The sequence below is a fragment of the Cyprinodon tularosa genome, unplaced genomic scaffold (genome assembly GCF_016077235.1).
Source record: "Cyprinodon tularosa strain WSP-4 unplaced genomic scaffold, ASM1607723v1 ctg278, whole genome shotgun sequence".
Lineage (NCBI taxonomy): Eukaryota > Metazoa > Chordata > Actinopteri > Cyprinodontiformes > Cyprinodontidae > Cyprinodon > Cyprinodon tularosa.
Genome location: NW_024038983.1, coordinates 852,487 through 864,992, shown reverse-complemented (window position 1 = coordinate 864,992; position 12,506 = coordinate 852,487). Strand labels below are relative to the sequence as shown.

The 12,506-nt window shown below is 36.1% G+C and overlaps 1 protein-coding gene across 1 annotated transcript in view; it reads left to right on the top strand.

Moving 5' to 3' along the window:
- Nucleotides 1-7,241, top strand: part of si:ch73-116o1.2 (ras-related protein M-Ras) — a 38,236-nt gene extending 30,995 nt beyond the window's left edge. Inside the window, exon 6 of the mRNA XM_038290279.1 lies at nucleotides 6,816-7,241. Within this exon, the coding sequence (XP_038146207.1) occupies nucleotides 6,816-6,915 (100 nt within the window). The 3' untranslated portion in view covers nucleotides 6,916-7,241. The remainder of the gene's footprint in view (nucleotides 1-6,815) is intronic.
- Nucleotides 7,242-12,506: the final 5,265 nt, after the last annotated feature.

Below are 12,506 nucleotides of genomic sequence, written 5' to 3'. Positions count from 1 at the left end.
AGTTGTTCCTGAATTCCTTTTTATAACAGTATCTTTTCTAAGACATGAGCTTCATTAAAGCTACTTCCTTGGGCAAGAAGGAAATCTCCGTCTCACTTTCTGCAGACAGACTCAGACCTGTCTGCTGCCACTGCTGAGCATGCACTGCACCGGTGGCAACTCAAACCCGATTTCCTGAATAGGCTTACAGACACTTTCCTGAGAACTTAGTGGTCTGATTTTTGAGCAGTAACATCTTTGGTCATGAAGCTATTCATTGCTTTGCTGGATGCAATAAATCGAGAATATGGAATAAAAATGTGTTTACATGTTAAAAGCAAAGAACACATTTCAAAAATGGAACTTTAAAAACTGCTTGATTAAAAAGATTTTAATTGCAATTTATAATTATTTTAGAATTTATTTAAGGCGAACAAACATTTTCAATACCAATACTTTGGTTTTTTTTTTCTTTTCTGTTATTTTTTCCAATGTTCTCCTTTAAAACAATAGATATTTTCAAATAAAAATTGTGTATAAAAGAATTAAGTCTGAAAAATAGCAAACGGCAAAAATGTCAGCTCCATTTTTGCATTCAAATTATAACTTACCCTTTTTCTTTTTTTAATGAGCAGGTTTTCAGAGTTCAATTTTTGTATTCTTTTTTAAATAGATTTTTTTTACTTTCAATAATATATATTTCTCCATATAACAGCTTTGTAACTGACAAAAGAATTAATTTATGTAATCCCCCATTTTAAAGTAACAATCCTAGGGCTCTAATTAATCTAAATAAGTGAGCTGTATCTGCTTTATATCAATGCGAACGCTAGACTTCTGAGTTTTCCGAAATGACCAAAATAATGGTTGGCTATTGTATAGCACAGCCAACAATAGTCGTTTGTCATTTGTTTGTTTTATTAACTTTAGAGAAACGTTGCTGATTAAAACAAGTTTTCTTTCATTCTTGGAATATTTGGCGAAAGATTTATGGAACCATTACACAGGATTTTATTATTAAGAGGGATTTCTTCTTGGTTGGTGAAGAAACTCTGGAAGAATATGTTAATAAAACAACATTGCCATCTTGAGGTAAGAATGTAGTATTACAGTAATGTAACCCACAGAGGCTTAAAGAATTAAAAGCTGTTCTTTCCTCTATTTTTCAGCTGATCTGAATTTCAAATCTCTGAGCTTAAAATTCTGTTTTTTTAATGCTATTGCAGTTGCTCATATTTTTTTTTTAGCAAAAGCAAAAAAACAATTGAACAAAATGTTTTCCTCATTTTAATTATTTCCATCAGACTGTTAACCTCACACAACCTAAGTAATCCATGCACAGAAAGGATAAATTATATGTGCACAAATGGAAGTGATGGGTTGAAAAAAACAAAATAAAATAATTGAAACTGAGACTAAGTTCTGAACACACTTCTGAAATCTAAATACTAAAGTAGAATTGCATCTCCCTGTAATAGAAGCCTTTTTTTTTCTACAAAGGGATCTCATCCATGGCTCTGGTATCAGCTGCACTCATTCTTTCTCACAAACTCGCTTCATATCTTGAAGGTTCTGAGATTCCTTCCCAGGCACCATAACCTTTAGTTCTTTTCATGGTTGGTGGTGATGAACTGGGAGTTTTATTTTCCTCTCTGTCATCCATTAATAGTGTCCTTCACTGTGACTCTCTCAAACACTCACTTATCTTGCTTGTTTCATGCTTTCATTCCCATCAAAAACGACCTGGCACATTTTTTCTGTGTTGTTTCTAATGTAACAATCTTGTAGTAACCCAGGCTGGAATACAGCCCACACCTTGATGATTCACCTGAACCCCTCAACACAGAGGGGGGAACTCAACTCAGTAAAAAGTTCAAACAGCAGGTTTGCATCCAGGTTTAGCTTAATGAATATTGTTCAAGTATTTTGACATCTGCAATGTTCCGCTGTCTTTCCCTCACAAATTGTGAGACTCTTTTTGCCCTCAGAAAAAATAACAGATGTTGACTAGTTATACAGGCTGTTCCATACTACTAAAGACAATAAACCCTTGTAGTGTTTCATTAGTTTTTTCTCAAAGTAATTGATTGATTGACTTTATTGATCTCACAGTGGAGAAATGTACTTGTTACATCAGCTTGAATAGTGAAAAAGAGAAAAAGAAGATGCATGGGATATATGTATACAGTATATACAGTGCGTTCAGTTCACATATGACAGCTTTTTTAATTTTCATTTTCATAGCAGGATTATTATACAGGGTTATTGCACAGGGTGTTTACATGGGTATATATATATATATATATATATATATATATATATATATATATATATATATATAATATTAGGGCTGCAACAACGAATCGATAAAATCGATAAAGATCGACTTTTAAAAGCGTTGGCAACGAATTTCATCATCGATTAGTTGTGTCGCGCGATTAATGCGTCATCCGCCGCCGTCATCACTGCCACTTGACTGAAATGGGGGAAGAAGAAAAAATACGACAGAGCGAGCCAGCGCTGCAGGTGCAGTGTTGCCAACTCAGCGACTTTTCAGACCCCTCCAGCGACTATTTTTCAAAAAAGCGACTAGCGACAAATCTGGTGACTTTTTACGGTGTCACTGGCGGCTTTTGGAGACTCTTACGTGAAAGCATGCATCGTTCCTAGTCTGCCGTGGGGCGCCTCCCTAGGGTGGCCAGATGTCCGGCTTTAGGGCGGACAGTCCGGATTTTCATTGCACTGTCCGGCGTCCGGCGCTGCACCCAGCCGGACGTGTATTTGTCCTCCTTTACTCCCAGATTCCACATACTCCGTCAGCGCTCCGCCCCGCTCACGTACGGAGTACTTGTCTGTCATGTAAATCAATGAGAGCTGTTCCACATCCTCCGCTCGTCACCGCCCACGTACGTCTTCTCCGTCCTTCACCGTCAAAATACGGAGCTGAGCTATTTTTTGCTCCCCTCCGGTCCGTCCAGATCAAGACCCGCTATTGCAATCGCACCAAACAGAAAAAAGAATGTAGAGAAGACCCGGTTTGTCAAATTAAATTATAGTAAAAACAGATCGGTATCTAGAAATTAGAGCATAGTTTGTATATATTCCCAAAAACTAAGAGCAATTAATTAAATAATCGGATGCAGACTATTGGTGCTTCAACAGACCAGGAAGAAGTTGTGAGATTCTAGAGTGAATCTCACAACTTTAAAAGAAAATTCTTATTGCAGGAATGGATGAAGAGATGATGAGTTTGGAATCAGAGAATAAACAGAGTTCATACAAACTATGTATGATCCTAGTTATCCCTGTTACAAAAATCCACAACAGAAAGAAAATATTTGGGCAGAAACTGAACATCTGCTGGATGATGATGGGGATTTTTTTAATATGTCAGATTAAATTAAGCGTTCACAGGTTTTATACAGGAATGAGGAACTCTAATTTAATGCTCTTTTAATGCTATTAGAAATAATTTTAATGCCATCAACAAGTATCATGTACACAAGTTATTAGTTTACATGAAATAAGAAGCTGTAAGCACAGTTCCATGACTCAAGTTTATATATATATATATATATATATATATATATCTATATATATATATATATATATATATATAGATATATATATATAGATATATAGATATGGATAGATAGAGAACATGGTGAAATCATCTTTTCCAGCCACTTTTTGCAGTTTGCATCGTCCTATTCTCTAGCTCTTTCTCGAGCTTCTTTTCCAAACAACTGCTTTATGATCAATTGCAGCAGTTCTGCGCAAATTAATCGTGTTAAAAAATGGTCACTTTTTAAACACCACAATGTATTAAATAAATACAAATGCTGGGAACCAATTCTTTTTTACATTTCTTTAATATTTTGTTCTATTCAGCTACACAAGCATCCTCTTTTAGTAATTTATTGATATGCCGCACAATGTCCTCCTTTTTGGTGCTATAGAAATGGCCACCCTACGCCTCCCCCATCCCAACCCCGTTCTCCCGCATGAGTCCCTCTCAGCGCTGCAGTCAGAGCCGGGATTGACGGCGCAAATTGATCACAATACTTAAAATAGCCTGAAAAAAGTGAAAAAAGTCGTAACGTGCAACTTTTGTCAAAACAAATTAACATGGCATGGAACCACCATGTTTGTTTCGTTTTAAAGTGGGGAAACGTAACGTTAGTTTCTCAGGTAGCTCATCTGATGCTTTCCTTACCTTGTTAGTAGGTTACAGACAGTGATAAGGTTGGCTACTTATTTTACTTTTAATTTCATTTGAATTAGCTTAAGCAGCGTTTATATTTTCTTTATAAATAAATTAACTTGCAAATTATGAGGGCAAGGCTTTTAAAGTTTAAATCTTCTGGCAAAGATAAAGTAAAGAAGATCCTGCAATTTATGGAAGTAAAGCAGAATAAAATCCAGCAAGATCAGTAATATGTCAATTAATTATATGCCACATTTCCATGTAAATATCTGTCTTTGGAGGATGTGTTTTTTTTTAGCACCCCTAGTTCTCTAATTTTTATTCCAAATACAATTTATAATTTGAATCACAGGGCTATTTTTTATCTCTATGGTTCAGTATTTTCTCAAGTAGCAACTTTAACTGTTATACTTTCCTGTCTTAAAAGGCAGAACTCTTCTAATCTAAAAAAAACTTATTTGTTTGAAATGGGTGGACCTATTGTTTGAACCCCTTAGGGGCTTTTAAAAACAAAAATGTCTTTTTTTGCACTTTATGAAACAAAGTACCCTATATTTTGTGGATGTACAGCTACATTTCTCATGTAAGTTTGCGTAGTTTTAACACAAACATTTATTTTTCATATTGCACCAGTACAGTTAATGAGCAACCTGTATATGTGTGCTTGTTTGTTCTGTCTAAAATGTTTATTTTGGAATAAAGAAGTTAATATAAAAAATATTTTTTTTCCGATTAATCGAAAAAATAATCGGCCGATTCATCGATCTTCCATCTTCCCAGCCTGGTGCAGGTCTATAATTTTGTTTCGGGTGTCTTTTGACAGCTCTCTAGTTTTGGCCATGGTGGAGTTTAGAGTGTGACTGTTTGATAGTGGTGGGCTATCTGAAGCCAGGCTTCGAGGCTTGTACCGAGTAATAAGGGGGCGTGTCAATGAAGCCCCGCTTCGAGGCCTGTGTTGTCTTGTTGAAAACCACGTGACTGGCAACAAACGAGGCCTCGCATTGCATTGGTCACGTGACTGCTTCATTTTGCGTGTCGGTTTTCAAAATAAAAGCGTGATGAATCCTGTTGCTTTGTGGGTTGTAGTAGGTGGTTTGGTATCAGCAGAACAGTTTTCATCAGCAGTGGTTGTAATGGAGCCGTCAAAAAAGAGAAAAACCTCTCATATGTGGGAGTATTATGAGATGACAGATCACAACCTGAAACTGTGAAAAAAGTCCTATTCCTAAATAAAAACAATTAAACCTAAAATCCAGAAATTTCTATATTTTCTTTTGTTTAATCAGGAGATGCATCAGAATCACACATCAAAACCAGACTAAAAGCCATTAGAAGAGGCAAACTCTATGTGTAACTTAATATTAAGAATCAGAACTAGAACTCCTAGGAAGAGATGATTTTAAACAAATTCTGTCTTTAAGGAAGCAAGTTTCAAGCTCAAAGTACACAGAGTCTGCAGCAACAGTCACTCAGTTCTCAATACATTAAAGTAACACATATCTTCATTGTCTAATAAGTCCATGACATAAAAGAAAACCTAACAGATGGTCAAGGATTAGATTGGCTACAAATCATTTTAATCATTAAAACATGACAATTGAATAGGATTCTCCTCTTACTAAACATGAGTTTGATGAAAACTTTGTGACAATATTGCATTTCCTAATATTTGGAAGTATGATCCAACTGAGTAACAAGGCTGTTACAGTTTCACCAGCAGATGTCACTAGTGAGTGATGAATGAAGCATTGAGTAATGAACTTTTTTCAACACTTTGCGTTGGAAAGCTTCATTGCTTCATGAGGCTTCACTTGCCCATCACTACTGTTTGAGGTTGTGGACAGGTGTCTTTTATACTGATAACGGGTTCTAACAGGTGCCATTAATGAAGGTAACGAGTGGAGGACAGAGGAGCCTCTTACAGAAGAAGTTACAGGTCTGTGAGAGCCAGAAATCTTGCTTGTTTGTAACTGACCAAATACTTATTTTCCACCATATTTTGCAAATAAATTCTTTAAAAATCAGACAATGTGATTTTCTGGATTTTTTTTTCTCATTTTGTCTCTCATAGTTGAGGTATATCTATGATCAAAATTACCGGCCTCTCTCATCTTTTTAAGTGGGAGAACTTGCACTATTGGTGGCTGACTAAATACTTTTTTGCCCCACTGTATATATATATTAATTTCACATTATAAATTGCACAAGTTCTTGCCTCCTCTTGCTGTTCATCTACAATAACCTGTAATCTTTGCATTAAAGTTGTCCGCTTTTCAAACTTAATGTATAAATAAAAGTACATTGAGAGAAAAAAAAATCCATGTATTAAAAAGACTTTGATCATGCAACAGATGCATCTTTAATAAATACTCCAAACCTTTAACACTGTTGCATGCTTTGAAATATCAACTTTTAAATGACCTAAGGTACGTGTTCATCATCAAAACTAATAAAACATGAGGGGGAGTTACCTGTCTTCACCCAATATTTAAAAATATGTTCTTGTTTAAGTTCCGGAAAGCTGAATGTCTTAATTTCTTTACAGTTCTTAAAATTGACTTAAGAGTTTGATATTATTGGTTCCTTAATAACAGATTTGCTAAATGCTCCCCTTTCTGTCCCCTCCCAGACAACAGGTCCCAGAGCGAAACCAGAAGAAGAAAAAGAAGATGAAGTGGAGAGCAGAACGTTCCACTGGTTCCCACAGGTTCCACTGTGCCATATTGTGACCTTCCTTCTCTTCTGCATCTCTCATTTTATACGCAAATACCCGACACACACAAAATAAACCCAACACACCTTTGGATGTCAGGGAACTCCCCAGCAGTGTTCAACTACTGGAGCACAAGACCCCAGGAGGGGGTAGACGTGTCACCGAACTGCTTCCTGGATCCTGAGAGACGGAGGCTGAACAGAAAGGTTTCCCCTCATGGTGGACAGACTGCTTTCTCCTCCTCTTCTAACTTTCAAAGGGTTTTATTTTCCAGCCTCAATCCTCTATTTGTAACAGAACGGCTGATTAATCATTTAGCTGAACGCAAGATTTCAAGCCTATTGAGAGAGAGAGGTTTTTTTCTTTTGAGAGTCTTTTCAAGAGAGTGAAGAAAAGGGAATAATTGGCACAAAGTGGCGCCTGTTATTTTTTTTTAAATTAAATAATATCTCACTACAGCAGTTTTGGGGGTAAATAAGTCCACAGTTGTTTCCCAGTGAGTGAGACAGGTGATGGTATGACTGAATGTGGAAGTGGTGACGGTAACTTTGGTGGCGCTTCAGTTGATTTGGTTTACGGAGGGCATAACGTGTACCAAGAGGTCATGTTTTGTTCTGTTTTTATTGGAAATTAAAGAAGAAGAAAAGTGGCATGATGGAAATAAAAAATGTGTCGTACAGACTGTGGCCGTGTCCGCTGTGGAGTATGTGTTTTACAATTATAAGAAAAGACATTAAAGAATCATTGTTATGTAGTAAGAGCCATGTTTACAGGATTTTATTTCCCCCACTCGTACAAGAGCCACTTCCTTCTACCCTTTTGAAAAAAGATGTGGGTTTGGTTCCTTATGTGCTTGTAAGTGGTGTGATAAACCTTGATCAATACTGTATGAGCATTACCTTTTGTGTTCTATTCCTTTTTTTTGTATCATAGGGTGTTCAAATGACAGATATGTGATATAAAAATATATGTGGCAATTTCGACAAATTCACAGCTGTTTGTCAGTAAGTTAGACTAAATAAAAGATAAATTAGTAGAAAATGGGGCTGGAGAAGCTGATTTGCACTGGCCACAAACCAAAATAATGTGATGTCACTTTATCTCAAACAGGGGCTTTTCCTGCCTCCCCCATTCACTTCAGGACTATGATATAAAGTGATGAGTGCTCATAAAGGAAGAGGATAAATCCTGTAGCTTTAGGAATCTGTCAGTGTTTGGAAACATGCCTGAAGTTGTGCGCAGTGATGCGCTCTTCTGGCACTAAGCCATGTTGTCATACAAGTAGCCACAATCCAGATGGGTGTTAAGGGGAGGTGGAACATGCGGATTAATCTATGAAAATGGCTCGTACTGTTATTAGACTAAAGTTTTGGTGGGCGACTTTCTTTTCAGGATGCGCACCAACTCTTGAAGGAATACGTTTTTGCACTTTGGAAACAATCTCTGACTTTTTCATATTGGCATGTTGTTTTTTTTTTCCTTCTTTTTAACCTGTTAAGCTGAAAGGCATAGTTAAGAGAAAAAATATGTGTATATCTGAATGTAAAGTGATAAATTAAGTTAACAGCTTATTGGAGTCGTAGCCTCGTGTGCCTGACTGCGTATGCCTGTTGCCTTGGCCATGATTGTAAATCAGATCCACTAATTTGAGACGTAATCATGAAAATTGTATTGGAAGCAAAAGTTGCATAACTACCCAGTTTTTAATTAAGGTGCTTATATATGATGTTTGACTGAATGACCGATGCCTGGAAGTGAAACTTTGCTCTTCATTTCTGTGCTTAAAGGGACATTTTTTTTCCAGACAAGGACTCAAAAAAACAAAAACACCTTAGTGACTGGATAGAAGGGGAGCAAAAATATGAATGTGTTAATGAAGTTATTGCATCATGTGTTTGATACCATTTTTTTTTTTGTATTATTGATATGATTATTGGAAAGTGATTTTAAACAACTGAATAATTTATTTGTCTGTTACCTCACTGTGTCCCAGACCTGGACAAAAAAAAATTAATTTTCTTTTCTTTTGCCTTTGAGTATCTGTACTGTATGTCGTGGACCAAGATGGAAATAAAAAGAAAAACAAAAACACATTTTGGTCCTGGGTTAAAAGAAATCTGTCTATAATGGAGTCTATGTGGGGAAATTAATGTGTAAAATCTAAATAAAAAAATGCAAAGTCGACATATCAAATCCTTCATATCCGACTTCTTAGACAAAAGTTTTCTAAATGGGCTGATCAGGGGCTTCCATTTCTTTATCAATTGATCGACAGGAACAACCTTATGTCATTTAAAGAGTTATGAAGGCATTTTCATCTCCAGAAAAGTGATTTCTTTAGACATTTACAATTGCTGTCTTTTTTGTTGGCACATAGGGACTGGAATAGAGTACCAAATCCCACACCAGTAGAAAACCTCCTAATCTATTTCCAGAAAGGGGGAGGGGATAAAAAATTGGATAGCAAATGTATATAGTATATTTCTGTCAATGAACATTAACTTGGGAAAAAACAAAGATGGGAGGCAGAGAGACTTCCAAAATAATTTCGGAACATGGGAGAGAGTCTGGACTGAGGCACATCGAGTAACAAACTCGAGGGAACTTAAATGGAAAATTATTAGCAGGTATTTCAGGACCCTAGACGTAGATGCCAAGATGGATCCTAGTTTCAAGCATGTGTTGGAGAAGCAGTGGCTCAGCGGACCCCATATATAAACACATTTTTTGGTCATGCCCCAAACTTTGAAACTGTTGGGATGAGGTGTACAGGGCTATAAACCATATCTTCCAAAGTTATACCAAAGGATGTAACTATTGCCTTTCTTAGTACCAAATGGTTTGAGAGGACGATCCAAAGTATATCTGTTAAATGTCCTTTTTACAGCAGCCCTGAAATGCATTACAATCAGGTGGAATTGGAACCACATTCCTTTGACTTATGGGTTCAAAAAGTAAGGGGATTGTTAAAATTGGAAAATATAACCTACTCATTAAGACTTAAAATAACATTTAAGCCTGTCATAATGGCCAGCAGAAGCTATGGAGATATAAATAAGCCCAACAAGATTGTAAATAAAAAATTATAAAAGTGAATGTTCTAAAAAAAAGATTTTAATTTGTCAATGTGTATCTGTAGAGATGGATAGATATGGATAATTTTATGTTTTCTAAATGGAGATTTAAGGCAGTATGGGATGCTGTATTGCTGTGAATGAAATTTACCAAAATAACAGTTTGGATAAAAAATTATAAGTCAGCAAAAAGTGGCATTTTTAGAGTTTTTCCAAATATAACTTGTTTCTGGCAAGAAAAACTGAAAATTATATGTTTTTTGTGCACACAACTTTTTTGCCAGAAACCCTGCTGTTGTCTTATTAAATAATAATCATCTTCCACCTTTGGTCACACAAATGGCTTGTATGCAAATTTAACACCAGATCTCTACTGGGTTTCTGTTAAGAACTAGCTTTTTTTTTTTTTTAACCTAGATTTATGGAGCACACAGATGATAGTTGTAGCGTTGACAGATTCTGTCACCTGAGCTGTGAAACATTTCTTTTCCTCCAGAGGCATCATGCTCACACTGCTGCTTCTCTGATCCTAATCTCTCGTGCTGTCATACCAGTTGAGTTTGATGGCTAGATCGTCATGCTATTCAGATGATGAACTGTGAACTGTAAAGTGCCTTGAGATGACATGTGTTGTGAATTGGCGCTATATAAATAAACTGAATTGAATGATAAATTAGAAGCTTTCGAGAAAAGTAAAATCTTTTTTTTTTGTTACCAAATTTTAATTGAGAATATTTATAATTACAACTCAAACAATGACACTTTGATGTGCACGATTATTTAGTTTATCCCCCAGCCTCCCTCTCGCCCCCCCACCCCTACCACAATGTTCTGCATCTCAGTCCGCTGTGCTCATAATAAACTTTAGGTACCCAAACTGTAATCTTCCGTCGATATGCCCTGTTGATACGGGCAGATGATAGTTCCATGCACTGAAAAAAGTGTAACACAAAACTGTTCATTCAAACTAATGCTTTTCAAACTAAACTAGATAAAATTATTGATATGATTATTTAAATAATTCCTTTTGGATTTTGAGACATCGAGTTTGAATTAACCTGAAGTAAATGCACGTAGAAAGGACCCAAAACAAAGTTTTTGGTTTCTCTCAATATGTATATATTTATTCATGGCCTGCAGTTAATTTTTTCTGTTTGAGTTAAATGTGAACTGCGCTTTGCATGCAGTCAGAGCAAGTGATCCAGTCCAAGTCCCAAACCATGACAGAGTGGCTCAGTGGCATAGTGGGTAGCACTTCTCCTTTGCAGCAAGAAAGCTGTGAGTTCAAATCCCGGCCCAGGATCTTGCATGTGTGGTTCTTCTTCAGGTACTCTGGCTTCCACAAACAATCCAAAAACATGATTGTTAGGTTAGTTGGCTTGCCAAAATTCTCAGATGTGAAAAATTAAATCTGGTTATATTTAAATTAACTGGTTTCTATAGAAATGTTAATTTAGTTCAAAGTAACAAGCGATTAAAATCAGATTCTGTGAAGTCAAATATTTTAGATGTGATATCTCGACATAATTTTTTTTTTAGTTTGAGCAATGTTATACTTTTTCCAGTGTATGCAGCATGCAGTCTTGAAAAAGCTTTGCCACCAATGATTTCATGACATGTCATTGAGTGTTTTCCATCTTTTCCATCTGTGCTTTGACTTTCTTAATTGAGGTAAGGCATGTTTTCCATGTTACTTCATGAAAAAAAAGATGTCATAATTTAATAAATGTAAAAAAGGCTCCAAGGGCAAAGACACTTTAGTCTATCAGTCTTAACCCATAATGCCTAAACCGCTGGGCATTCCCGAACAACATGCATAAAGGAGCCCATGGTTCCCAGGGGACAGAATGAATAGAAGGGATCAGGTGCCTCCCCCATCTTATGTCTCAAAACTGGTGTTAGATATGCTGCCTGGCAGTATTTTAAATCAATGTAACGGTGATTAGGGCTTTTTAAGGGTCTGTCAACATTTTGCCAAGTCCTATTCCAATTAAATTTGAAAGAAGGAAAAGAAAAATAATTTGATAACATTTTATTACATAACTCTCCTCTAAATTTATCCATTGTTCGCACAGCTGTATTCCTTGGTCTTACATTGTAAGTTAGTTATTTATTTTTTAAATAACAAAATGAAAAAACAAATACTTAGATTTGGAAGTGTTAAATCATTTATCTTTCTAATTTTAAGTGTTCAACTTTACACTGCAATTATAAATCAATAAATCTTGAGAAGTAAAGCTATCATGCCATATGGATAAATCATTTTCCTTGTTTTGATCTTGTTTTTCCTTCAGATTGTATTTCTGTTTTGGTTTTAGACACACCTTTGCAGTGCACCTGTTTAGAAAGATAATTGCAATTTTTAAATCAGCCGTTTGTCTGAAACACAGCATTAGGCCGAGGAGGTAACCCCAGTATCTAGCAGACAGTAGTCTTTATATCTAGTCTCAGTCCTTCAGTGGAAAAAACAAAGTAATCTGACTGCTTTATCTTTTGAGACTGAACAGGGAGATAAACATGTCAGCAGGACTGG